Source organism: Sycon ciliatum, chromosome 2 (assembly GCF_964019385.1).
Source record: "Sycon ciliatum chromosome 2, ocSycCili1.1, whole genome shotgun sequence".
In the NCBI taxonomy this organism is placed as follows: Eukaryota; Metazoa; Porifera; class Calcarea; order Leucosolenida; family Sycettidae; genus Sycon; species Sycon ciliatum.
In genome coordinates, this window is record NC_088644.1 from 29022653 (window position 1) to 29049179 (window position 26527).

A 26527-nucleotide genomic window follows, 5' to 3' on the forward strand; every position below is an offset into this window, starting at 1 on the left:
TGCCTCATCCGTATGGGCATTACACACGCACGCACACGCACACACACACACACACACACACACACACACACACAAACACACACACACACATAACGGATATGTTTACACAACTGTTCTACCAGAGACAGCACAACCTCCACTTCGCTCTAGTTCCGAGGCCAACAAACAACTAAGGGATGTGATTCCAATTACCGGAAACATCTACATTATCCGGCTCACCAAGAGAACTGCATTTCAGCCAGAACACCAGCTTCCACTGATAGTCACACTCTACAGACTGAGCAGCTGTGCAACTCCTTCTGGCATAGATGATCTGTAGAATAAACTCGGCACCCACAAACAGTACAGTCATGTACATCATTAATTTAGACATTGGTACGGAAGGTACAGCCATGGCCGCCGTAACAGTTTTTTTTACCAGTTCTAGTTCTTTTTTTTCGTGGAATGTCCAGTGTGTTGTTGAAGTACTAAGAGTGCGTTCTTAAATCCTCTCGGAAAAGTTGGACACTCTCTGAAACGTTCGAGAGCTGTTCTTATATCCTCTCCGAATTTCAGAAGGCTCTCCAAAGCTCTCCAAACTTCAGAGGTGGTTGAAACTTGGAGATTCCCGTGGTTTGGGATCAGCACATGCGAACTACAGCTAAAAGCCACGTGTTGATCATGAGTGTACACATTTCCCCTTTCGCATACGCACAATGCATACTACATTTGTGGCACTCAAGATTGCGGCCCCTTTGGCGCTTCATATTGCATCACATGTGCAAAATATCTCCGAATTCTTCGAGAACCGTTCTTAAATTATACCAGATACTTCGACTTCTCTTTTATTCTTCTTCGAGAAGCTAGAGAATATAAGAATGCACCTTAACAATAGTACATAACCAAGAGTGTGCAACTTAAAGATCCCCCAGACCACGGCGAAACTTTTTTGTGACAGTCTTTCGCGGCAATTAATCACTGATGCCATGATGCGTAGCCAGAGAGCAATGTACAAAGTACATGGTAGCTACAGTAGTCGAAGCAGAACAACGGGCGGTAGATCGATGTGTCCTGAACCTGATGAATTCTCACCGTATTTACAAAACAGGCGCGGAAAGCATACGCGCTTGATCATGCTTCTGCCAAAGAACGACGCAATAAAACATTCCGCCGTGGGTGAACCCATCACAGCTCGAGATAGGAGTTTCACACTCTTGGTTGTGTACTCTTGGTACCAGTAATAAGCTATCCGCGCACGACAAAGTACACTAGAGCCTCACCCTCCAACACTGTTCTTCTTGTCCAGTGGGCACTTCTGCGCTAGCTATATCTGTAGCTAGCGCAATGCGTAGCGGAAGCAACCAGATCATGCATGGAGTTAGAGGTGCATTCTTCCATGACACACGTACTGAAACTGGACATGGGTATGTGATCGGCCAGGGGCCAACCCACCCAGGAGCCAGCTCAGGGCCTGCTCCCAATCCTTCATCAGCACAGACAGTTAGACTGCACAGTACGCCTGAATTGCAAAACAACGCAGAGTCGCGATTCGAGGAAACTTCGCTCTACAAACCCCGAGCTCTTTGCACAGTTTACAAGCGGTCATAAATTACAGGCAAAAATGAGCCCTGAATATCCGCTACAATGCCAGAAACACCAGAGGCCAGACCTCAAACGTTCCTGTACATGCACATGCGCTACAATTTACTTTAAAAAGTTGTTCGTATTTTTGCAATGAAGGCATTATCGGCACTTCTCTCAAAAAACTTACGTAGCATACAAAGAGGGACAGCTGATGTGAAACTGGCTAAACTAGCAAGACATGGGTAGCAGCAAGATGAGTTTAGATATGTACAGAAGTTAGGACTTGCGTGGGGGAAAAAAGCATACAAACCCATGCCTTGAGATGGTGGTTTATACAGGTGTGAATACATACAGTACTTGTAACTTAGATGTTCGCTCGCCTATCCACAAAGAAGCTCCTCAGGATGTAGACTTCCAGGATGCTGATGACGACCAAGATGATGGCTTCTGCCAGGGATAGGTAAGCTACGATTTCGTTAATGGTTTCGGCATGGTCGCGGCCCTGAGACTCTCTCAGGCGAAAGTGAGTTTGGTAGTCCACTGCAACCTTGAGTCTGTCGTGGATGTACATGGTCGATGACTCCAGGGCAGTGAGTGCCTGGTGATGGCTGACTGGTAGGTGGTCTTCAGCATCTCCCAGCACCCAGTCAAAATACACTGTTTTACTGCTCAGGCTGGTGTGAGAGAAGCAGGCAGCATACACACCACCTACGGCAGCAGTATGGTGGATCGAGTCGTACTGCTGCTTCTGCTGGTTGTAGATTTCCTTGTTGTCCGGTCCATGCAGCGACAGATCAATGTGGTAGTCACTTCCTTCTATTACTTGATACTCAAATGTGAATTTTGTGTCAGTTTTGATGTCCTCATGAAAGCACATCTTATTCGGAATCTTTACTGTCAACTCCACAGTCCATGCTGCTGGGAATAATGCCGCTAAGACGAGACAGATCGTCACAAAACTAAGTCGGGCTTGAAGCTCCATAGCTTCAGCGACGAGGCTCCAATCGGCTACAAAGGAAAATCTTCCAGGAAAATTAGTCCAACATACCTCACAACATCAAAATCTCTGTACAAATGAACGTACTTTTTTTGTTCTCAACGACGTTATCGTAAAATTACGTGTCGTTCACAAAGCGAACGCAAAGCATGCACACATCAGCTCAGCTTTTTCATGGGTGACGTCATCAAGAACACAGCCATTTTCAATTATTTTTGTAGCTCTGCTTTCTGCCATTCTGGTTTTTGGTGTTTTTTTCACCGTACCTCTTGTACGGGCAAAATAACACATTAATTTTGTGAAGAATCAACACAACTACATAAAAAGAATCATCAGATACAGTAATGATTATAGAGTCACTGCACTTTCTGGTTTTTGGTAGACCTACGATCGTAGATTCTACGAAGGGGCCGGGGGTCGTGTACGAGTCTACAGATGGAGTTGCTTACCTCTCTTTCTTTCTTATCTTTTCTTTTCCTTCTTCTCTCTCTTTGTTTGCCACGCGGCAACCCCGTGTGCTGTCTGTGACTTTGAGCCTCATTTCACTGTCACGGCTACTTTTTCTCTTTTACGTTTATTTATACCCGGCGTGGGCCATCCCCTCTACCTATGCTATAGTAATTATGTAGGTGCCACCATTAAAAAAGTCACTGATTGATTGATTGATTTTTATTTAAGGATTGTCCAAAGGCCGCAGACCGGGCCTATCGAGGGGCTCTCCTGTGTACTGATGACCAGGGAGTCGTAAAATACCGGTATTTACGACTCCTTGCTGATGACCGTCTGTATAAAAGTAACTCTCCCCCCCCCGACCCAATGACCATGATGACGGTCTTGAACTACATGTAGTAACGTAACCGCTGTTACTGTGACTTCATCCTTGCGACCAGCCTGGGGAGTCTTGGTATTCAACTCCCTGCTCAGTGACAAGCTGGCACAAAATTAACTTACATACCGCCGACCCGGGTCACAGTACTGGTATGCACCTACTAATAATGATAGCAAATGAATACGGTGAAATGAAGGGTGATAGTCAACTCTGACCACGGCAAGCACTTGGCGGAAAATGCTCGAAAAATTTGCAGATTCTCCTCGAAAAGCAGTGAAATTCAAGTGGCGGCACCATACAAACCTTTAACCTTATGGCAGGCAACTCCTCGAATTTTGCTACGCATTTCTTTATCCTGGTACATACAGGCTGGACTTGCACGAAACACACCGTGCGCACCCGGAAAAGCATCAAATTCTGCCGGCTTTATCAGCCAAGGCCGGTTCAAGTGGAGTTGTGCACCCAAGAACGTTGTTGTAACTTTAGCCGGGAAGTTGCTCGGGACGGTTCTTACTGTAAAAGCCATATATATAACGAAGTGCTAACTCTAACGAGTTAACGAGGAGAAATCTGTCGTTAAAATAGAAATCGTTATACAGAAATCGATACATATAGTCCTGATGAGCGTTGAAAATATGTAAGAATCGTTACCTTTGGTACGCGTAAACCAGTCAATTTTGGGAAATCGTTATATATGCGCCTCGTTAGAATAATGGTTTTTACAGTACCTTCGGCAATCTGGCTGCGTTCTATACGATATAGGCAGTGGTGCTTATAAATAGTTCGAACAGGATGATAGGATGATCTATCGCAAATTCCGCCAGAAAACTAGCACCGCTGTTCTTAACTTCTTAACTTAAAAAAAGCTCTGACGTTCTTAGCATTTGAGGCTGGGCGCCGGTTCTTTGGCGCGTGACTCTATTATAGCCGGCTTTGATTTGACATACCGTAAAGTCTTGGATAAAAGCCGCACTTGAATAGAAGCCGCCCTCGAATAGAAGCCGCAATTTTGGGCCTATCAAATCACACATAAGCCTGGTTTTAGTGTTGACACACATAGAAATACCTGTCTTGTATGGAAGCCTGTCTCATATAGAAGCCTGCAAAATTTCACCAAGAAAGTCATAGAAGCCGCGGCTTTTATACAAGACTTTACGGTATTGCTACAAGTAGTCACATGTCTTCACCGTCCCCCAAGACTGCAGTGGAAAGAATGCTAGTATCATTCTTCTATTGTTCCGTTTTATTGGCCAGAACTTCAGCCCTTGACTGCAAAAGCAAATCTGGACTGGCAAAACCTAAAAGCCGATTCATTATAAAGGGTGTCGCAAGTCGCATGTAGTCGCAAAAAATTGTGTCGTGAATCGGCCTTTAGGAAGCCCAAACTCATCACATCGGATACACGCTACTGTATCAGGGCCTGTCCATAACTATAGTTACTATAGATTGTGTTTGAATAGGGCTTTACGTAATTACGTATTAAAATCCGTATGTCGTACGCGCCAGGGAGCGAGGGCAACTTTCATACATAAATCTCCCTACGGATTTCCGTAGGAAAGCTCTTTCCTATACGTTGGGTCCTCCGTAGGACTTTTTGAAATATTTTTCGCATCTGTCCATGGCAACATTCAAGCCGCGCAAAACACAAGGTGCACACACCGTACACCACGTGCAAAATATAATGGAAAACGCGGTTTCGGTTCATGGTGCATGCTGTGGGCCGGCGCATGCAGCCAACGTGTCTCCATGTTTAGTCGTGGAGAAATCACGTCACGTAGAGCGAAACCCAACAGCCCTGATTTCTACGTATGAAAATTCCGTGCAGTTCATACGTAATTCCGTAGAGCGAAACCTCCCTAATATCCCGGAAGATTTTCTTCAGGTGTCAAAACTCACTGTACCCGCAGAAACCAGTACGCAGGGATAATTATAGATATCTCCGCATGGCCCCAAGCATGCGAGGGTGTGAAAGGTCAAGAATGTCTCGTTCAGCACTATTGCTAGTAGCAAGAGTACATAACCCCCAGAGTGTGCAACTCCAACATACCCTGCTGTCCCGACAGAATTTCAAGTTGACATCATTATTTATGACGCAAAGTCCCTTGCACCAGTAATTTACATGTGTACGCACGTGTCAACGCATCACACGTTTTTCTTTGCAATAATTTGTACAGGATCGATCGGCTTCGGTCAACCACAGGTTCCGGATTCGTCTGATGATACGTGTACAGTACGCATTGCATCATCAAAATTAAGTCAACTTGAAATTCTGTCGAGACGGCACCCATAGTGGAGTTGCACACTCCAGGGGGCTACATGTATGTACTCTTGCTAGTAGAGGAGGACAGCAAGGACCACATTCACATTCAGTCCCTACCAATATGCAACTCACTACATACAGTACGGCTAAGCCAAGACCAGAGAGAGTTCCACAACATGCATGTCGAGTCATTGCAATGTGCCAGATGCGTCAAGCCCATGGATCCTTCCAGGAGTAACATGCGAACTGTAACTATTTTTATTATGTGACAGACAACCCATGGCACACGGACCGCTATAATGTGATATGGAAGGTGCCCATGATCGGAAACAAGCTAGAAGCGAATCAGCAGACCATACTAGCACACATACCCGAGACCACAGTGCAACCATACAGTTCCATTTAAAAGATCTTCCAATCAGATTCGACAGAGCACAGTTTACTTAAGAGGAATGAATCGAGAAGAGTGGGTGGCACCAATACCGGGACGGCCGTGCTTGACAGGCTTGTAGGTTATGGAGAATTCACCAAGGTAGTGGCCAACCATCTCAGGCTGTATTAACAACAGAACACAAGGCAAATATATAATTAGTAGAGAACTCAACATACATGTTCAGGAAGTAGCAAACTGCCTGGATTTTGAAAAAAATGCCAATCCCATTAGGACTCATTGCATATCACGAGCAATGCTCAACAATCTGAGTGATGGGATTAGGCAAAATCTAGAAAGCAGTGGCAAGTTTTTCACTCCAAACGCAGGTCACAGCACAATAAGAACAGTGCAATTAATATCACAAAAATATAATGCCAAATACAACATGAAATCAGTGCCATGAAACACAAACAGAAGTAACCTACAGTCCATTTCAAAACTATAGACGCGTGGGTTTTTTGAAATATTTCAAATTTGGCTGGAGCCTTTTGAGAATATTGCTCAGGTCCGCTCCACAATTACTCCCATATAGTTTCTAAACGATTGGATAACAGACGCCCAATTTGGAAAAAAATTATGCACAAAGTGATCACAGATTTTATGTGATATAGATGCTGGCATAACGGTTTTTGCCTAGGTACACGTCTATAGTTTTGAAATGGACTGTAAGCTACTTCAGAACTCAGTCTAATTAACGGCGGGCTTGTTGGGACACACGCACAGGCGAGCCAAGGACTATAGTAAACTGATCCGCAGAGGACCATTGAGAAGTCTCATCCAGGTCAACGGCAGCACACCGCTATATCAACTACAATCAGCACTGCACCAAGTTGTGCACTATAGCCACATCAGGTGCGCCGTCTCTTCAATCAACTGCTATTTGAGGGAGCGGGCAGCTGCAATACGAACAGGCCCCCAAGGCTTAGGTCCCCATACAGTCAGCGATATCCAAACGATGTGTAACACCATAAAGGTGCAAACTCTGCTCACTCCACTGCAAGACCGGCTAGCTGTATCCCAATGTAGCTGCAAAGGCTGGTCAGCCCAAACAAGACTACACGGTACTCCAGGACAGGACACATTCCATTCCATGCTGCGCGACTAGTCCAGGAACGTTACGTAGCGTAATACTGACTGCTGCCTCGATATGCTGTGCACAGTCATTATTCATTATTTTTCAAATGAACAATTACTGAATACAATTTTTTTGCAAAAAAGCGAAGTAAAAATTTGTAGATAGAATGAAACAATAACCATTACTACCATACTAGCTCGTACTAGAATACAATCAGCTAAAGAGACCTCACCTTGACTTCGACCTGGTTGAAAACCTTGCCGTTGTACACACCAACAACGCTGCCGATCATTTCTGGGACAATGATCATGTTACGAAGGTGGGTCTTGACGACCTCTGGCTTCTCCATGGGAGCAGCTTCCTTCTTTGCCTTACGGAGGCGCTTCATGAGCTGAAGGGGCTTTCTCTTCAGACCACGGTTGAAGCGTCTGCGAGCACGGCAGTGAAGCAATCCAGTCAGCTGGTCGCTGGATAGATCCAAAAGTTGGTCAAGATCAACCCCCCGGTAGGTGTACTTCCGGAAGGTCCTCTTCTTCTTGAGAGCAGCCTGCTCCTCCTATAGCACAAAAACACACACAGGCGCCGTCCATTACTGCTAGATTGTCCAGAATGGCTAAAAAAACTCAAATTTTCCTTCACACTCACTGGGGTCGACATCTTGGAAGTCCTTCTTGTCGGGAAAGGAAGGATTGCGAGTTGCGCGCATGCTCATAATCGAATATTCGTTTCCAAGGATAAAATGGCGGCGAAATTGGGCGAGTTCGCTGCGTAAAAAATATTTCACGGAGATGACGTCATTATCTTCTTTATTTCACAGGAATGTTTTTTTGTAGTACGTGTCGTATGCAAGCGCAAGCACATGCAGCATGGGTGCAGCATGCAGTAGCTATCTGTCGATATTTTTTGGTTTGAAAACAATGGTTTGAACAATATTGTTCCTTCTCCATCTATCTCGAGACCGTGTGGATGCTTTCTTTAGGATTCAGTGAACAGTAAAATGATCAGGATGACTAGACTTTGAGATGGACTTCCTCAATCCACTCAGTGATACATTCGCCAGATCCAGGGCTGACCAATCATCTTCAGCTGTTGGTGGCTTCATTTCTTCACTCCTAGTTGACGATTACGACGATGAGGCAGTATGGCAGCAAGTTGAGATAACCTACAAAAAGTTATGCAACAGAATCAGCAGGCGGGATAGTGGCCATGAGTTTTCTCTTGCTGAAGTGAAAGGAGCGTTGCAGCAGAAAAATAATGCGGCTGAAAAGTTTGTGTTGAAAGGCAGACAACAAAATGGCCTCGCTGACAATGCAGATGATGATGATGATGATGATGATGATGATGACGACGACGATGTGGAGCCATCATCTGAAGAGGACGAGACTTCAGACAAGAAGGTGGAGAAATTCATTCCCCGGGGCGAGGAGGGTGTGAAAAAGGGAGTCAATGACGGCTTCTTTAATTTGGATGAAATGAATGCTTACCTCAACCGACAGGACGGCCTGGAAGAGAAGCGTGGTCTCCAGAATAATGCTGATGAGGATGATGATGAGGAGGATGAGGATGAGGATGATGATGAGGAAGATGATGAGGAAGATGATGAGGAAGATGATGAGGAAGAAGAGGGAGTAGAAGAGGACAGTGGAGAAGATGAAGATGGCGATGAGAGCGAGAATGAGATGGAGGATGGCATGGAAGGCATGGAGGAAAGTTCAGAAGACATGAGTGACGCCCAGGGTAGTGATATGGACAGTGGTGTGGAAGATCAGGATATTGCGGAGGATGATGAGAACATGGAGAGCATGTCTGCTCATGAGAGACGTCAGTACAAGGTATGTGTAACAGTAGAATTGGTTTGGTCTGCCTTCTGTACAGCAGCATGCCTAAGTGCCACACAATGAGAGCATTTGATTACTGTAAAACCGGAAAGTTTAAAGGGGAAGTTAAGGCAAAAATTAAAATTTCACCAATTGTAGTCTTCGGGGTGCTGAGTCGAATGGTCTTGGTCCGAGAAAGCTGAGACGCTCCCTTCCTACTTGAATCCCAATCAAACTCGCGCACTTCCACCGAAACTGGGTGACTGCGCCCTACTAGATGGGGATTTGTATGCAAAATGTCACTAAAAGCGCCATTTCGTTCTTATAAAAGCACGGATGACCGCGATTGGCCCATATGTTGTAGTCTTTTGGACGCTGAGTCGACTGGTTTTGGTCCGAAAAGGCTTCGATGCAGCGTTCCTCCTTTATTCCCAATCGAACATGGTTGAACAAGCGGTCACGTGCTCCTGGGTGCCCAAATCACCTGGTCACCGCGCCAGCAGGCGACAACTTTCACACCAAGGTTCAACTCGAGTTCAACTCGAGTGACAGGACTGCACCCAAAAAAGGTCAAACAGGCTAGTAAGTTGTACCCTGCAGGCACGGTGACCAGGTGACTGGTGTACGCAGGAGCACGTGACCGCTTGTTCAACCATGTTCGATTGGGAATAAAGGAGGAACGCTGCATCGCAGCCTTTTCGGACCAAAACCAGTCGACTCAGCGTCCAAAAAACTACAACATATGGGCCAATCACGGTCATCCGTGCTTTTATAAGAACGAAATGGCGCTTTTAGTGACATTTTGCATACAAATCCCCATCTAGTAGGGCGCAGTCACCCAGTTTCGGTGGAAGTGCGCGAGTTCGATTGGGATTCAAGTAGGAAGGGAGCGTCTCAGCTTCCTCGGACCACGACCATTCGACTCAGCACCCCGAAGACTACAACTGGTGAAATTTTGATTTTTGCCATAACTTCCCCTTTAACCCTTTGGCTCCCCCATAACTCCACTATTTAGCAATAGCCATAATTTTCGCTCAAATTGTGTGGACTTTTGGTCATAACTTACGTTCTAGTAGCCTGATTTCCACATTCTTGGGCTCTCCGGAAAGCTCTTCTCAGCGCGAACACAATGAGCCATCACCGAGTGAAATCAGAGAAGCAGGCCCAGCTCTACAGCCCAGCGAAGGTACCACATCGCTGGGAATGCCCTCAATCCCTTTCTTCTTCAGCCATTTCAATTTCCTTGCTCGCCCAGCTCTGATTTTTTTTGTACTGCCGTAGCAGGTAGCCTGCACCATGATTTACGCAAAAAAATTCATCACAGGTACTTGAGAACAAGGGGAATTCCCCGGTTCATGCTCGAAAATGTGCTCGGAACGAGAAAAATGCCGTCCTCCAACTTTCGACCGCGATATCTCAACAACCGTTGGAGCTATCGTGAAAACGATTGCACCAACGGAAAGCTGAGGACTTCAGCTACACCCTACATACTTCAATTTTCACGACAGTGCACTATTTGAATGAGTTATGGCTGTTTGAAGTCATCGACGGAATACCGTCGAAATTTGTATAGTGGGGAGCCAAAGGGTTAACGACCAAAAGTTTAACGTTTTTGTAATTTTGGCATGATAACGAGCAGGAAGTTAAACGATGGCTACCTGGCCACCCATCTGTATGCGCATCTTTACACAGACACCTCAAACCGGGTTCGCGATAACGTTTCTTCAAATAACGAAAAAAGATTGGTCGTTCAAATGTTAGACTTTCCGGTTTTACAGTACACACAGTTCTACCCACATCCATTCTAGAATCTGTTACCATATATGTACCATTCGACTACACAGAATTTGTCAGCGGAGTCCACGGAACCCAATACCGCCCATACTGAAGTGAAGGTGGAGTTTCCGATTCTACCGCCAGAATTTACGCATGTGGTGTACGCTTTCTTGACGCCACGCTTGTCTAGTGTACGTACACATGTACAGTAAAAAAACAGCCCTAACTGGATGCCCTTGGTGCAGTGGAAACTGTCCTGATATGACAGGATTCCGCTTGATCCAGGCATGCACGTTCCATCCACAGCACTGTGCATGAAAATTTGTCTGGTCAATGGCAATGCAGGATTCCGCTTGGTACAGGGTCTGGCAAACACAGGTCTTACTGTACAGTACATGTGGTACAAATTTGTACAAATAATTGTATACGTGAACCCTTTCCACCTTTTGGTCGAGTGGATCATGAGTATAGAATTCACGGCAAATTCCTGTTTGTCACATGGTCGTAATCCTCTCGTTCTGGTCAATCGGGAATTTTAAAATCTGAGTCCAGAATGTGTAATCGAACACGTCCAATGGCTGTACATGTAGGGCTTGGAAGTGATGACGTCAGAAGTCAACAAATAATGACTTCTAGGTCAAATTGGATTCCCTCTGACCATAGCAAAGCGGTACTGGCAGTGGGTCCCCTGCCGGGAGGTCCCAGTCCAGTCAGTACCGACGGATGTGTTGCCTTGCTGTGAAGAGAAACCGCCCAAACGCATACGGACCCAGGTCCAAGTGGCTCCATAAGTCAATGTTGTCTATTCGTCATGACTCCGGCCTGGCGGTGACGAAGCACTTTCAAGCCCTGTTGTAGTACTGGTCGCGGCTGTCACTAGAAGCCAATGCGATGTGCTTGGAATAGGTACGATGTATACCGCTGTTCCCATTCGTGTCTGTGTGCAAAGTCATTGCTGTGAGAAAGCGCCCCAGTCCTTTCCTGTGTTATTGTGATGTTTGGTGGCGGGCTAGCGTTATGTGTATTCTATTGACATCCTATTTCACGAGCCACGTATTGATCTTGGGCGCTTGTGTACTGCAGCTTCGCAGGGAGATGTCCGAACTGGAGCAGCAAAACTTGGCGCCCAAGTCATGGGAAATGTCTGGAGAGACAACTGGCCTAGCACGGCCCGCCAACTGTATGCTTGAAAAATTTATGGAAGTGGATAACATCGCAATCACTGGTAAGTGATGTGGGGCATGTACTCTTGTACGTTACTGTAAAAGCAGGAATTTTCAGTGGTGTAAGATTTTCGGTGTTTCCCAAAATAAACGGTTCAGTAGCGCGAAAATTTCCGTAAACCAGTTGTCCGTACTGCAGTCGGCCTGTATGTATTATAGCCTGTATGTATATTTTCGGTGTGTTTTATTTTCTGTAAAAATTACCTGTACCGAAGTTACCGAAAATAAAAACACCACCGAAAATTTCTGCTTTTACAGTAACTGTCTATGCCACTGCCTGAAATGCTGACACCTGATCGTTATTTAAACATATTAATCTCAGTCGATCTCAGTACAAGAGTACAGTGCCTTTAATTGTCTCGTACTTTGATCTGGTTACGTTGGTGGACAGTAAGGGGGCGTTCGTTTTTGATCTACAGGTTTGGGTAGAAACTACTTCTTTCGGTAGAGGTGTTCGTTTTTTCTACTCAAAAGGGTAGATTCTACTTTCCTCTACCGGCTCTACTAGGAAAAGTTGGTAGAAGCCGGTAGAAGTTGGTAGAGCTACGGGATTTCCGGCGAAATCAAGGATTTGTACACAACTCCATACAGTAGAGAAACATTTCACGTACATATAGTGTAAACTACTAAATCCGGTAGAATAGCGTTCGTGCACTTACCTCTACCATCTACCTATATCGGTAGAGTGACTCTACTCTACTCTACCATGTAGCTAAAAACGAACGCAGCCTTAGTCATAACTCTTAAGATTTTTGGCCTTCTCCTTTTTTACCATAATTGTCTAGGACTTTGTCCTCTCTACTTTCTTGAAACTATGGTAAACAATTAATTTTTCGTGATTGATTAAAATTCACTGATTTCGCCGCTTTGTACCAGCCAACCAAATTAAATCGCCGTCAGAAATATGTCACAGATGCGAGTGTTGCAATATTATTCCGGCATGTGACACCAAGCACCAAAATTGTTTCTTTCTGGAAAAACCCAGAGGGCCAAAGTTTGATGATGGCCAAAAGTTCTTTTTCAAGATTGGCCAAAGTTTCTCACCAGCGAAAGTTGTTGATTTACAGTATTTGATTTTTATACTATCCATTATGTTGTTGTGTTAGCCCCAGTACCCACGGACGAAACGACTAAAACACTGGAAGACAAAATCATCCAAAGAATTAAGGATCAGGTGAGGCATGAGCTCCCGTCTTGCGTTGCAATAAGGTGTTATAGTGGAATTCGGTTGAGGTTCTTATCATTCATCTGCTGTGCATACCACTTTGGAATCTGGAAGAGTGTTGCCTTTTTCGATTTTCGAACGTTGTTAACCCTTTACCATCCGACCAAAATTCACCAGCAGTCCCAAATGCAATAATTTTCACTTTATTCTGAGAATATCTCCAGTTCTAATCAACCAATTTTCACAAACTTGGGCATTCTGGAAAGCTCTCCACGAGCTGCGTCCATTGAGCTCAAACAGGACACTACCAAGATCATATATCCAGCGCCAGGGAGCTTCAAATACACCCCATCGCTTGATATACGAGGAAATCTCTCCTCGCCAGTCATTTCTCGCTCCTTCATCGTAAACAATCCAAATTTTTTGCTTGAGTTTCTTTTCATGCTGCCCACGCACTCAAAGCATGCCAAAGTGACTCAGCATGTCAGGAGAGGGGAAATTCCCCGCTCAAGATCAGTCACTCGGAAAGAAATTCAACTTTTGCCGTGGCCGAAATGTCGAGTGGAATATCTTTGGAATGCGACATCGCAGCTCTTCACCGAATGATGCAATGGAAAGCGGAGCTCTTCGGCTTCTTCCTAGATACTTAGTTATTTAAATTCCGCCAAGAATCGATCGAGTTACGAATGTTTTAGTGTATGCATGTCCATCGATCTCTAGAGATCGATTCAAGTACGCACGGATGGTAAAGGGTTAAGCCTGTAGCCGTCATTTGTAAGTTGAACCGAAAATTTGTTCTTGGTGTTTCTGGACTTCAAACTCTACTGTACCCCAATGAATGTTGAATTAACAGTGAACAGTCTGGTGCTGTACACGACATCGCCCAATAATTGTGAAATGCACATCTTGATATCACGATTCAGGAAAGGTGCTTTAGATCTCATTTTGGCGAACAAGAATTGTAATAAACTTAGGTGCTCCCGATGTTGGAGCTCGTGCTTTTCTTGCCGTCTGATCCGACTGCCTCAACAATCGCCATTCCGAGCACACGAGCCTTGGCAGCTGTGAGTCAGTCAAATCAGTTGACAAAAAAAGTGAAAGATTCAACATCAGGAGCCGCCAACTTTTACCGCCGAAGTCACCACCATCAATTCGTAAAGAGTCTTCAAACTTATAACAGGGTTGATTTGCTCCCCACACCTAAATTGTATTGTGCTGGAATGTGTTGAAGTACAATTTGCCCGCTTTTGGTTCATGGATATCGTTGAAGATCTCAATGATCACGTTGTTCACCATTGTCCTTGTTGCTGCTTCTATTGCAGGCATGGGATGATGTTGTCCGAAGAGAGAAGCCCACTGAAAAGCCGTACGAGTACCGCAAGTCGGCTCCACTTGACCAGGAGAAGAGCAAACTCAGTCTCGCTCAGGTGTATGAAAAGGAGTTTGTTGACAAAATGCAGGTAGTTTACTGTTGGCTATAGAGACATTGAAGCATTTGTAATGCTCAATGAATGTAGGCTACTTCTGCTGGTGATACTCGCCATAGAGATCAGCTGTAGAGTTGTTGTGCATAGTTGTCTTGTGATTGCATGGGCGGAGTAAGCAGTCCATGCGCCAGATTCGGAAAAAAAGTCGTCTAAAAGTTGGCTTTTCTTTTTCCGCACTGGGCAGTTTGCATGTACTTTTTGGGTCGCTTTCTCAATGGTGGGCAATTTTTGATTATTGGTTTCATGTCCCTTGCTTTTTGTTTTGGCATTTCGCTACCTGTGCGATAGGCCTAAAAATTGCGCTTAGTCGTGGCAGTCAGACGACTTGTTTCGCTGCGGTCCGGCATCTTCGTAGGTTCTCAGCAGTCGTCGAATTCGAGTATTTTTGAAACGTTTTTTAGGGTGCAGGCGCAGTGCAAGGCTTTCACTCGCAGCCAATGGCACCATTTTGGCATAACTCAGCCCTGTGAACACGTCACCAGGCCCTCGTTAGTGTCCAGCCCATATTTCCCAAAAGACGGACTGGACTAGAAACTTGAGTGTACAGTACTGTGCAGTATGCACGTAATGACTGTATGCAATGACTGCCAGTGGCGGGTTTGGGGGGGGGGGGGGGGGGGGGCGCCTCCCCCCTCAAAAGTTTCGACCTAGGTTTCGAAAAATAAAAGGCAGGGTGCCGGGCTAGCTAGGCCCGGGGCGCGCGCGGCCTGAAACGATCGTCCAAAACCGGTTTCACGGCACGGTGCTCGAGCTGGTGTTGATTGTACACACTACAGACAAGTACAGTCTACAGAGTACAGTGAGCATTTACGGCTACAGAAACACGCTGACCTGACTGTGTACACTGTGCTGTTAATTGTACAGTGTGATCCCTGCTGGGACGCGCTTGACACGTCTTCAACGTACAAACATCGAAGAAAAGTCTTCGAGTCAACCAAACCACGATTCGAATGCCGAGGGCCCAGGCGATCATCCTCGTTCGAATCGTGTTTTGGTTGACTCGAAGACCTTTCTTCGATGTCTCAGCGACATCACAAAAGGCCAAGCTCTAGCCAGCAGAGCCTGGATGGATTTTTGCAAAGCGTTCCTGTGACAGCGCAACACCTGCTGCCGCTCCAACAGGAAACAGTGGCAGTGATGAAGTCGCTATTATTCCAGTTGAACTTTCGGAGCGGACTGACAGTCACACTCCGCCAGACGTGGAAGCACCTGTTGTCAGCGAGCAGCCAGAGCATGACAAACTGCGTACAGTGACAAGTGGACATAGTACCGCTGCCTATGTAAAGGATGCTTTGAGCGGTGAGAAATTGTTGGACTCGCATAAATTGCAGTTGATTCGCTCACATAACGGCAAATTTGAAGTTTACAATGTACAATGTTGCTGCGTGTACAGAAATACTGCTCGTGGTGTGTGAGATTTACGGCTCCTTGACATCGGTTTCAAAATGGCTGACCTGGGACAGTAGCATGATGGCATCTACCCCCACCCCATCCCGGCCGCAACCCCCCCCCCCCCCCCCCCCTCCCTCAGCCAAATCCTGGACACGCCACTGACTCCCACGAGCTACACGACAAGTATTCAGTATTCACTGCAGAATAACATTATAATGATATTCACACTATATGCCATTGTGGTGCACCGCGATACCAATGGCTGCATATTTATCGGTGATCAGTTGCCTACCGGGTCGCTGTGTTGTCGAGAACGTCACCTTTGCGGCCTGTGGAACGACACCCGACAACGGCAACCACCCCTGGCACTACGCCGAAAACTGAAGGAGCTGACTGATACGGTACATATAAAGTTAACTGGATAATGCTCATCTTCAACAAAACAAAAACAAGACATAAAACAGAGCTATGATAAACTGCCTCCAGTCACCAAAAACAAATACAATGCATTCATATGGATAGAGATTAGCACTAGTACATGGCTGGTGGTTGTACAGTAAAACCTGTAATGGCAACTACTCGGATATGGCGACCACTCGACCATGGTGACCCCTTTTCCTTGTCACGGAGCAGCTCGGATAAGGCGACCACTCGCTCAACGCGACCGACGACCACCCACCCTCGACCGCGTTGCACACTGCTACATGTACATGTACGCATTGCACTGTCTGTGCACCATGCATGGTAGATCTAGGCGTCAGCGCAGGATGAACAATGACGTACATGTACATGTTGCATGCACGACACTTGACAGGTCCGAGGCCCCCAGGCACATGAGTCGTGCATGCTATAGTAGCACAGGTGTGTGCAGTGTGATACACTGATCAAAATGACAATATCACATGTATATTTAAAAGTAAATGTGGTCACGTGACCCACTGAGCCTGGATAAGAAGACCACCTGGCCGAAGCGACCACTTTTTCTCGTCCCTTGAGTGGTTGCCCTTGAGTGGTTGCCATCTCTCCAGTGTAGGAAAGGTCTCCTGACGAGACAGGAAGGGCTCTAAGCAGCAAATTTCATTGAAATATTCGCCATTCGGAGATAGGCGAAATCAACAGAGAACAAGCCTGCAGGTGCGGCACCTTGGAGGCTACGATTCCCGGGAGAAAATAAAATCGGTCTCTCAAGGGCCTTGGCACACGTACTGTAAGTGTTCATGGTGTGTGGACAGTGCAAGTAAAAATGGGCAACGTCACATGATTCATTGGTGCAGGGATTGACTGGAGTTGTAACTAACGTGGCTTCCCCACCTGTACGGTTCAAAGTAATTTCCAGTGTGTGCTTGCTTTAAGGGGGTTCGGGACAGTTAGGCCCAAAAATTTAATTTCAACATCAGCCCAATCTGACATCAGGTTTGAATAGGTACAGCCTTATATTTTCGCTTAGTAACATCAGTTTTTCAATTGCCCGAATAGGTCTTGCCAAAAACACAATTTTCCTTGATGACACAAAATAACACAAAATCCCAAAATTGATGAGAAATCGTCCATAACATCAGTTAGGACAGAAAATATGACCTAAAATTTTACAGACTGTTCGAGGTATTGACTAAGATGATATCAACACCGAAAAATGTACACTTTGGTTGACGATGGGATCCAGGTCGTCATTTCCTGGAGAAGAACAAAAAGACGCAAAAAATGAAACTTCGAATATTTTTTGCAGCTTATTTTTGAGTTTGCCCCATATGTGGATACTTCAAATACGTTCTATAAGTGGGTTGGAACAGGTTTACCGCGGCGAAAATAGGGGTCACCGTGCATATTCTGGAGAAAAATCCGAAAAACTGTCAAAATTTGCCTAAAATTGGTAAATTCACGTATCTATATTGCTTGTACTTCTCTGCTGCTGCTTTGGTCATAACTTATTGGATTTTTGGCTGTTAGGTGTTGCATAAACTCTCTAGAGCCCTCGGCGTTCAGAACAATACAAGGATGGAATAGCTGAACTAGTAAATTTGCCGGAAAACCCTGGGTGCACGCATTTTCGATAGGTACTTTTCTCCATGATTACTCTCCTGTTGGTACTTGGTTGTGATACATGTACATGTAGCTGTGATAGCGCTTAGCACAGCCCCATATCAAACTACAATGAAAGCTGACATGTTGGAACGAATCAGACATCATTGAGTCCTCTTGTTCTTCAACTATGCGAGCTAGAACGTGTCCCAACACTGGCAAAAATGATGGTATTTTACGGTGCGCACAAACAAGTGAAGCACTGTGCCACAGGGCGTTCCTTACAGTTGGGTTGCTGCTGGTTCTTCGCTAGGTGTTCAGCCACCGCTAATATAATCTTCCTTGAGACTGTCACCCGCTTCTTACCTCCGACTTGCTCCTTCATCAGTCTGGAAATGGCTGGCTCACCACTTCGTTTGTAGGACAAGACAAAGTGCTTCATCACCAACCCACTGGCAGCTGCCCGCACTGCAACTGATTTAGAGAAGCACGTTGCTTGGACCAACGGTTGAAGGGTGGCCAGCCGCTTTTGCTGATGTTCTGCAAACTCCATCGCCGAACATGCTGATGCAAAAGTGACAGAGTTCTACAGGATACTGGCATCAGGGCGAGCTTCGACAATTTGAGCTAGGGCCGCAACATCCGCAACAGCATCATGAGCAGCGAATTCATTCCCAACGATGAACTATAAATCAATCTGAGGCTGTAGCTTGGGAGCTCCGGTATCGCGGTTTAGGGATCAGAGTGTTCACCCAGCACAAAAATGCACACCATCGACACACACACATCCGTGCACACATACACACACACACACACACACACACACACACACACACGCACACACACACACACGCACACATGCATGCTCTCACACGCAATAGAACACACGCGCGCGTACACACACATACATTCACGCACGTGTGCGTACCCACCCACATGCATGTGCACACTCATGTGCATGAGTGGAGATGCCCGCATACACATGTCACACCAGCATGCCCTGGGAGCGGTCATGCACGCGTGTATAGTATGTGTGCGAGGGCACGTCCACATGAGCGCATATGCATGTGCATGCTCATACATGCGTATGGTGTGCACACATGCACAAACATGCAGGTCTATGCAAACACACACACACTCGCGGCCGCCGCGCATACAGTGTGCTCATACATTTCCATAGCCATAGGGTGGCAATGACTCGCAAATATCATGAATAAATCTTATGAGATTGAAAAACGCACTTACCCAAAGCAGCTTTGGTGTTGCTTGTGGAAGCACGGGGGCCAGGGTGTTGAGCAGCTACAGGGCTATCTGTAATGTATCTATAAAATTCTCCATCCCACACTGCTGACACGGAATGACAAGTACGCTGCCCAGGTCGTACCTCTTCTCTTCAACGCAATCAATGAGCGCCAGAGGTTTGCCACATCCAGGATTCTGGCACGCAGACAATCACACAGCCAGATACCTGAGATGAACGATTCGTCGACCGTGAAGAGGGGCACTGAACGACCTCTTCGCGGGAGTCGAATCCAGTGGCGTTAGTGGTGGAGATCGCCCTTTCCGTTTTTCAGGAACTCGATCGATCGTTTGAGTTTGCGAAGCGTCCCCGTCCTCGGCTTCTTGCATCGTCCAGTACGCAGAATGAGAGGCCGCGTCGTGGGTGACGGATTACTCTCCCGCGTCTTCATCTCCACGACACGTCGGCAGGAGAACCGATCTATCCAAAAACCGCCAATGTCAAAACAAACCCGCAAGTCCACTAGTGGCTGAGCTTCTTCCTCAAATCTTGTCTCGACTCGAGCACGCGCTGCGAAGTCATGGTCAAACTGCTTATTTTTTTACTCGATTGTGCATGATCGCGTCCCATTTTTCCACTCCGAAAGGCATTATTTTTCAGAAAAAAATTCGGAAATCCAACATGGCGCTAACCGTCGCGAACCTCCTTAAATCATCACTACATGGATGCAGGCCAGGCCTCACTATACTGACCCTCACTGTAACGTAAATCTCACTGTAACATACGGAATGTAAATCTCCCTCCTGAAACTACATCATCTGATTCATCTCCATCGAAATTAATTCCCTTCCTGTAACACAACCTGGTATAGCGTAATTTTCGCTATAACACACTGTCCGCTTGGTTGACCAGTCTCGCGTGCAAAGAGATCTCAGCATAGAGTAAGAGGTGCAGTTGAGGGTCTTTTCCTGTCCACACCACTTTCTTCTCTTGTAATTTCTGCTCACGGCTGCATGCACTTGCTTGCATTCCTGGCATTGTCGCTGACGAAATGGCTGTATCTTGGTGTTCGTATGTTGCAGAAGGATGCACCGAAGGAAGAATCGCCGGAGATCAAGGATATTCGCCGAAGAGCCAAGCTGCTTTTTGCCAACCTTGATTCTCTCTGCAATTTCCATTATACACCGAAAACAGTAAGTTACTTGACTACTTTACATAGTATATTTACTAAGATCCTAATGTGGGAAAGGTGCTCCCCGCATAGGAGCTCGCGCTTTTCCGCCGACTGGCTTGACACTCGACTGACTCACGACTAGCATCCAGAGCACACGAGTCCATTGAACCCTCGACTCGGCCAACCTGCAAGAAAGCACCTCTCCCTGCTCAATACACAGTGTCTCGGGGAATTCTCGCCTCATCAGTTGAGCTTGAGTAGGCTGAGGAAGATTGTGTCTGAAGAGCACCACTTATAATTATAGTGCTCTCCAGCAACTTTCCTCCAGCAACTTTCTTACAGTAGAGTGGCGGCCTGAAGAACGTTGAGCCCAAGAACGTCCAGCCTGAAATGCTACGAACGCCACAGCCTAAAGTTAAGAATGGCGGTGTTAGTTTTCCGGCAGCTTTTGGGATAGATATGATTCATATGATCCGGTACGAAATGTTTCTAAGAACGTGCTATAAGAACGCAGCCAGATTGCCCAAGAAAATAAGAACGCCCCAGGCTAACCCCTTGGAAACAACGTTCTTGGGCGCTACTCTACTGTATGAAATCATCACCGAAGTCGCTACCACTATCCCGTAAGATCCTATTGTTATGATCTTTTTAAGGAGGCTCCAACCTTCTGCGCTGCGCAGCCGGTCTGGCGCTCTGTTTTTTGCAGGCAAAAGTCTTGTTTTTGCCGATAAGTGCGAAAAGTTGGGAAATTCCCATCTCAACTTACTAAAATTTGAACTTCGCGATCGACAGTCATATCAGAGAATATTGTTTCATTCTTCACCTGAGTCTTCCCTGGGCCCCATCGAGGTTCCTGTTGTTCTCTCTTCCGTTGTGTCAGTGGGTAGAGCAGGGCATGTTTTCGAAAGCATCGCTGGTGTGAGCAAGAAGTTGACTTCACAGCTCGATTTCTCGAGATCCTGAATATTTTTGCTTGACGAAAAAATGACCAAGGAGAACGGAGCCAAGCGTCTCGATGGCTGTGTAACCAGGTAACACCAGGGACCAAAACCTACTGTAAGCGCGTTTTGGAGAGAGAGACTGAAGTGGGTGCACAGACTCTGGTAAGTGGATCCACTTCTAATTCTCAAGTGGCGAAATATATTGCTACGCTGAAAACATTGCAGTATTGAGTGAGTGGTAAATCGTTGGTGAGCTACTGCTCAGTGACTTGGGCTATTTACGAAAGCTGTGACCTGTCAGCTGTCAACGTCACCAGCAGTAAGTCATCACCTGGGTCCACTTGAATAATGTAATGTGCATAAAATGCAGCACTAGTATATTGTTTTGCAGTACTATTCTCTATTGTCAGAGTGTGAAGTATTTTGTAAATGTTGTGTTGTACAGCACCAGTGATTTGAAAATATTCCTACACCACTCGCACCAGTTCTATTATGATGAATGTATGCACCTGTACCCATACGCACCATGTGCATGCACATACGCAGGCACGCGTGTGAGCCTACATGTTGTGTGTGTGCGCGCGCGCGCGCGCAGTGCATGTTGTGTGTGTGCGCGCGCGCACACGTGCACAAGTGCATGGACAGCAGAATATGGTAACTAAGCTCAAGAGCATGCATTTTACATGTGGGTGTATGCTATTGCGGGTGCGCGTATATGACGTACATGTATTTGTGTGTGCAAGGGGTACTTGCTTGTGAGTGTGAGTATGTGCATGTAAGCGTACATGTATGTATCAATATGGGCAATGCGCATGCACCCACATAGACTTGTGGTTGTTCCATGTTATTGGGAATAGTGTTATGGTTACACCTAATGGGTGCTACAATTACTAGCAGTCGTTCATTGCCAATATTGAGTTGAACCTGCATCTACATTGTACATGTACTACAAACATGAAACTGTAGCGTTATTGACCCAGAATATAATAATTGTTATCCTCCTCAAGCTCTTTGCCTGTTGCTTTATGAGAAATACTAGGAGTGAACTATTGCAAGAGTTGTGATGCAAAGCTGGTCTGAACTGCGTTCACGGTCAGTAGGCCTCGGCCTGGATCATGAATAACGTTGTGCATGGATCATGCCGATATCCAGATCAAGGGCTAAAAAGCCGAGGAACCATGGCCTCATCTAGTCTCCATGTGTACTATAACAATCTGGGGGACCATTCAATGCTTTTGACACAAAAAATTGGAGTAATACCACATGGAATGCATAGAATGATCACCTTACCTGAAAAATAGCAATTCCAAGAATGGTGGAAAATCGGCCAATTTTCTGTCCTATTTTTATTTTTGGATGTCTAAAATGCACGGTAACCCCCTTGAAATTATATATTTCTAGTTTCTATGAAGTATGAGGATCCCAAAAATAAAATAAAAAGGGCATGTCCATGAAGAAATTATGAAGCTGTGCACCCAATTGTACTTTGCGGACGGGCATTTCTGCGAAGTTCATTTTTGTACCAAAATTACTATTTTTCTGAGTAGTCAATGCTGATTGCCAGATTTTCTTGCTCAAATGCTTCACTGTGATGTGTGAAAGGACTTGCAATCACAAAGAGAAGCCAGGCAACTGGTAAATCTGAAATATGACCCCAAAACAAGCAAATTTAGGCCGAAATCGATAAATACACCCACCCCTAGAAATACACCTCAAACAGCCTTATCTCCGCGGAAACACCCCCTGAATTTTTTTGTGGAGTAACATGGGATGATATAGAGCACACTCATCCACAAAAAGGAGAGGGTTTATGAAGAAAAAAAATCACCCCCAAAGGGTTGGAGCCTCCTTAATGACCTTGAACGCACATTGCTGAAGGTGCACAAACTGTCTCTTGCTGCACACGCAGATATGCATTGAAACGAGAATGCATGCCGTACAACAAAATCACAGGCACTTGTAATTTTTCTGTTACCCTGGCCCTTACGTGGAAGCAGTTTGAATCTCAGTCGTAAAAGAGAAAAATTTTCTTGCGGTAGAGCACAGCCAGATGCACACACGTGAGACAATACGCGGGCTTTTGGCACCAACCCTTGCTGGTGAAGCTATTGTTTGATCTCATTGCTTACTGTATGCTGTTTCTCTCTCTCTCTTTCTCTCTTTCTCTCTCTCTCTCTCTCTCTCTCTCTCTCTCTCTCTCTCTTTCTCTCTCTCTTTCTCTCTCTTTCTCCCTCTCTATCTCTCTCTATCTCTATCTCTTTCTCTCTCTCTATCTCTCTCTCTCTCTCTCTCTCTCTCTCTCTCTCTCTCTCTCTCTCTCTCTCTCTCTCTCTCTCTCTCTCTCTTTCCTTGTCCTCACGTAGACGTCTGAGGACGTGAAGATCGTCACAAACCGACCGGCAATAGAAGTTGAAGAAGTCATCCCGGCAGCTACATCGGGTGCAACTCTACTGGCCCCAGGTGAAGTGATGGCGTCCAAGAAGGGGGAGACAAAGGGCGCTGCTGAAGAAACCAGCACCGACAAAAAGCGACAGCGCCGTGCAAAGAAGACAGCACAGCGCTTGCGGGCCGCCAAGGACAAGAAGAAGATCAAGACGGGTGGAAAGACAGCTGCTGCTGTTGACCATGTCAATAAACAGGCCAAGATCGGCAAGGTAGGAGCGCTGCCATTCTTTATACTTGTGTTGCTTTTCATTTCTTGTGCTCAGATGTTCTCAGCATGACCGTGATATCATCGACACTTCGAATGTTGTCAACATTGTTGCATGACTGGGGGGGGGGGGGGCTCTTTTGATTGGTCAAGCTGAATTCGGATCAGATTCACTGTTTCAATCGGAGCAGCAGTTCCCATTGAAACAGTAGAACGAATAGTACTGCTAGACACAGTGCACTGATCTCCGCGCCAATAACGTTTTTCGTAGGGTTTTGCCAGTTGCTCTGGCTGCTCCAGCCTTGAAGCTTTTGTTCTAAACAACCCTGTTCCGGGTCCGACCGAACAACACCCAGAGAAAGCATGCATGTGGTCAGTGGAGTTCGAAGCACGGTGGAACCTTGGGTTACCACCCCCACTTGCTGCACAAAATACTCTTTTTATAGGCAGGTGGGCTTGTAGCTCAAGTTCATATGTACACTAGTATGTAGCAACATTGTCTGGATCCTGTGTGTGCGTGGATGTGTGTGGATGTGTGTACTTGCACTGTCAGGTCAAGATTGTTGGCAAGGATCAGCCAGCAGACAAGGCCATCAAGTCCAGTACCGCTTTCTTTGCGAAACTCCAGGACCAAGCAACAGCTGCTGTTGCCAAGGCCAAGTCATCTGCTTGAGAACACTTCTTTTTTTTAACCTGTACATATGTTTCGCATGTTTGAGATTAATATTTTCATGGATGAATTTTAATGCTATAGTCATCCTACAAGGCTGTCTTGATCTCACTTTTGCTGGGCAAAGTTGATCTCCCTGTGCTTTCCGAACGCTGGTATCCTTTGTGCATTGTCTGATCCCCAAGGGCTGCTCTTCTGTCGGCCGCTTGTAACAGGGCACTGTCCCGCCACTACTGCCTGGCACTTGGCAAACATGAAACACAGGCTGTGTACCCGATGGCGGCATTTATTGAGGCCCACCTGTGGTCCAAGAAAACAATGCACCCATACAAACATGTGGAAATGGTTGCCCTATTTCTGGCTTTACTTGCATAATTCATGTATGCTCATTAGTTTGCATAGCTGATTGAGCCAGATTAAAAAACCTTATGTAGATACACAGCCATAGCCAGATGTTACTGCCACTTCAATAGTAGCAGTGGGGGCGGGGGCTGAAGAGTTTACTCTTGATAACAGCATGCATAATGATACTAATAATAACAACAATGATATTGCGTAGCTGCTGTTCGCATTGTGTTGAGATTCAAGCAGCAACGGTAGGAGTTCACTGAATCCTGTAGTGAGCACTGCTGCTTGGTCAACTAACTTTCTACTCCTGGCATGCAGTATTGTCAGTGGTTTTCCCTGGCATCTGACACTGTGTCATATCAGTGGTTTTCTCAAATATCTGTCAGGCTTCCTGTAGATACTGAATACGGGTATGCCTATCATTTGCCCCCACACCAGCGTGCTATCATGTTGTTGTTTTTTCGTGTGTGCAGTAAACGCACAGTAGTAGATCATGCTGCCTTGCTGGAATACTGTTTGCTCCTAGAATAGTATACCGGTAGTACCTGACTGTGCACAGGTACATGTACAATCATGTAGTAACACTATCCGCGTAGATCTATCACGGTTTAGGACATCTGGGATACTACTACTAGTACTAGTAGTAGGCTTTTTCTTTCTTCTTTCCTTTTTTTATATTTTTACATTGTATGTTTGTGCATACGGCGATGATACGCTTTAAAATGATAAGTAGCAGCAAGAGTTCTCTTGGTAGCAGCTTTTCAAGTACAGAAAAACATACGAGTCAATGAATAAAACGATGTGCGCACTCATATCACAATCATAGTTCCAGACCGTTTTCTCGTCAATAGAATCTCGTGACTGAAGGAAAGTGTCATGATAAAACTACATGGATGGATACTTTGGAGTGAAAAAAAACCGAGATTAAGATCTAGTACAGTAGCCGGAAAATAGCACATACCGGCACGGTGCTCTGAAAAGTGAAAACCTATAATTACAGTTCTTTTTCAATAATAATCTTTATTTCAGGAATACCCAAAGGCCAAAGCGGCAAAGGCTGACGCCTATCGGGGGGGGGATCTCCTATTTTGTGTACCGGTATGTACAATGAACATAGTCATTGGAGTCAGTGGGAAAAGAGAAAGTGTGCTCTGCTTGCAAGGCCTAGGATTGTTTGGGAAGTGCTCCATGGTTCCGGACCAGGGAGAATACTAGACCCACACAGTACATTGTAAGCTTACTAAGTGACATTGTGACAACTCGCTGGTCATGCTGGACTTACGCTAGTATTAATATTATGAGATCTTTCACGCATTGTCATCACATCATGATACCAATGCCACCTTGGCCAGTGCAATAGCAGTCCTACAGTGCAGGGCCGTGATGCCAGGTGGAACAACATGATAGGATCAATCCCCCGGGCCCGCGCCTTTGCCATCATGGTAGTGGTGATGATAACAATACGATA

At 45.8% G+C, this 26527-nt stretch overlaps 3 protein-coding genes across 3 annotated transcripts; 1 reads left to right on the top strand and 2 right to left on the bottom strand.

Annotated features, from left to right (window-relative positions):
- Window positions 1–1480: 1480 nt before the first annotated feature.
- Window positions 1481–2648, bottom strand: LOC135809585 (transmembrane emp24 domain-containing protein 7-like). Its single transcript, XM_065322965.1, has one exon. It carries the CDS (start codon window positions 2543–2545, stop codon window positions 1928–1930), a length of 618 nt encoding a protein of 205 aa, XP_065179037.1. The 5' UTR covers window positions 2546–2648; the 3' UTR covers window positions 1481–1927.
- Window positions 2649–6045: 3397 nt separating this feature from the next.
- Window positions 6046–7904, bottom strand: LOC135809591 (small ribosomal subunit protein uS19-like). Its single transcript, XM_065322974.1, has 3 exons — window positions 7803–7904; window positions 7390–7713; window positions 6046–6202 (listed from the first exon to the last, which is right to left on the bottom strand). Exons 1-3 carry the CDS (start codon window positions 7812–7814, stop codon window positions 6089–6091), a joined length of 450 nt encoding a protein of 149 aa, XP_065179046.1. The 5' UTR covers window positions 7815–7904; the 3' UTR covers window positions 6046–6088.
- Window positions 7905–8060: 156 nt separating this feature from the next.
- On the top strand, window positions 8061–25269 carry LOC135809588 (U3 small nucleolar ribonucleoprotein protein MPP10-like). Its single transcript, XM_065322971.1, has 7 exons — window positions 8061–8989; window positions 11834–11975; window positions 13080–13147; window positions 14461–14598; window positions 20359–20469; window positions 23755–24045; window positions 24595–25269. The coding sequence occupies exons 1-7, from the start codon at window positions 8180–8182 to the stop codon at window positions 24712–24714; spliced, it is 1680 nt and encodes a 559-aa protein (XP_065179043.1). The 5' UTR covers window positions 8061–8179; the 3' UTR covers window positions 24715–25269.
- Window positions 25270–26527: the final 1258 nt, after the last annotated feature.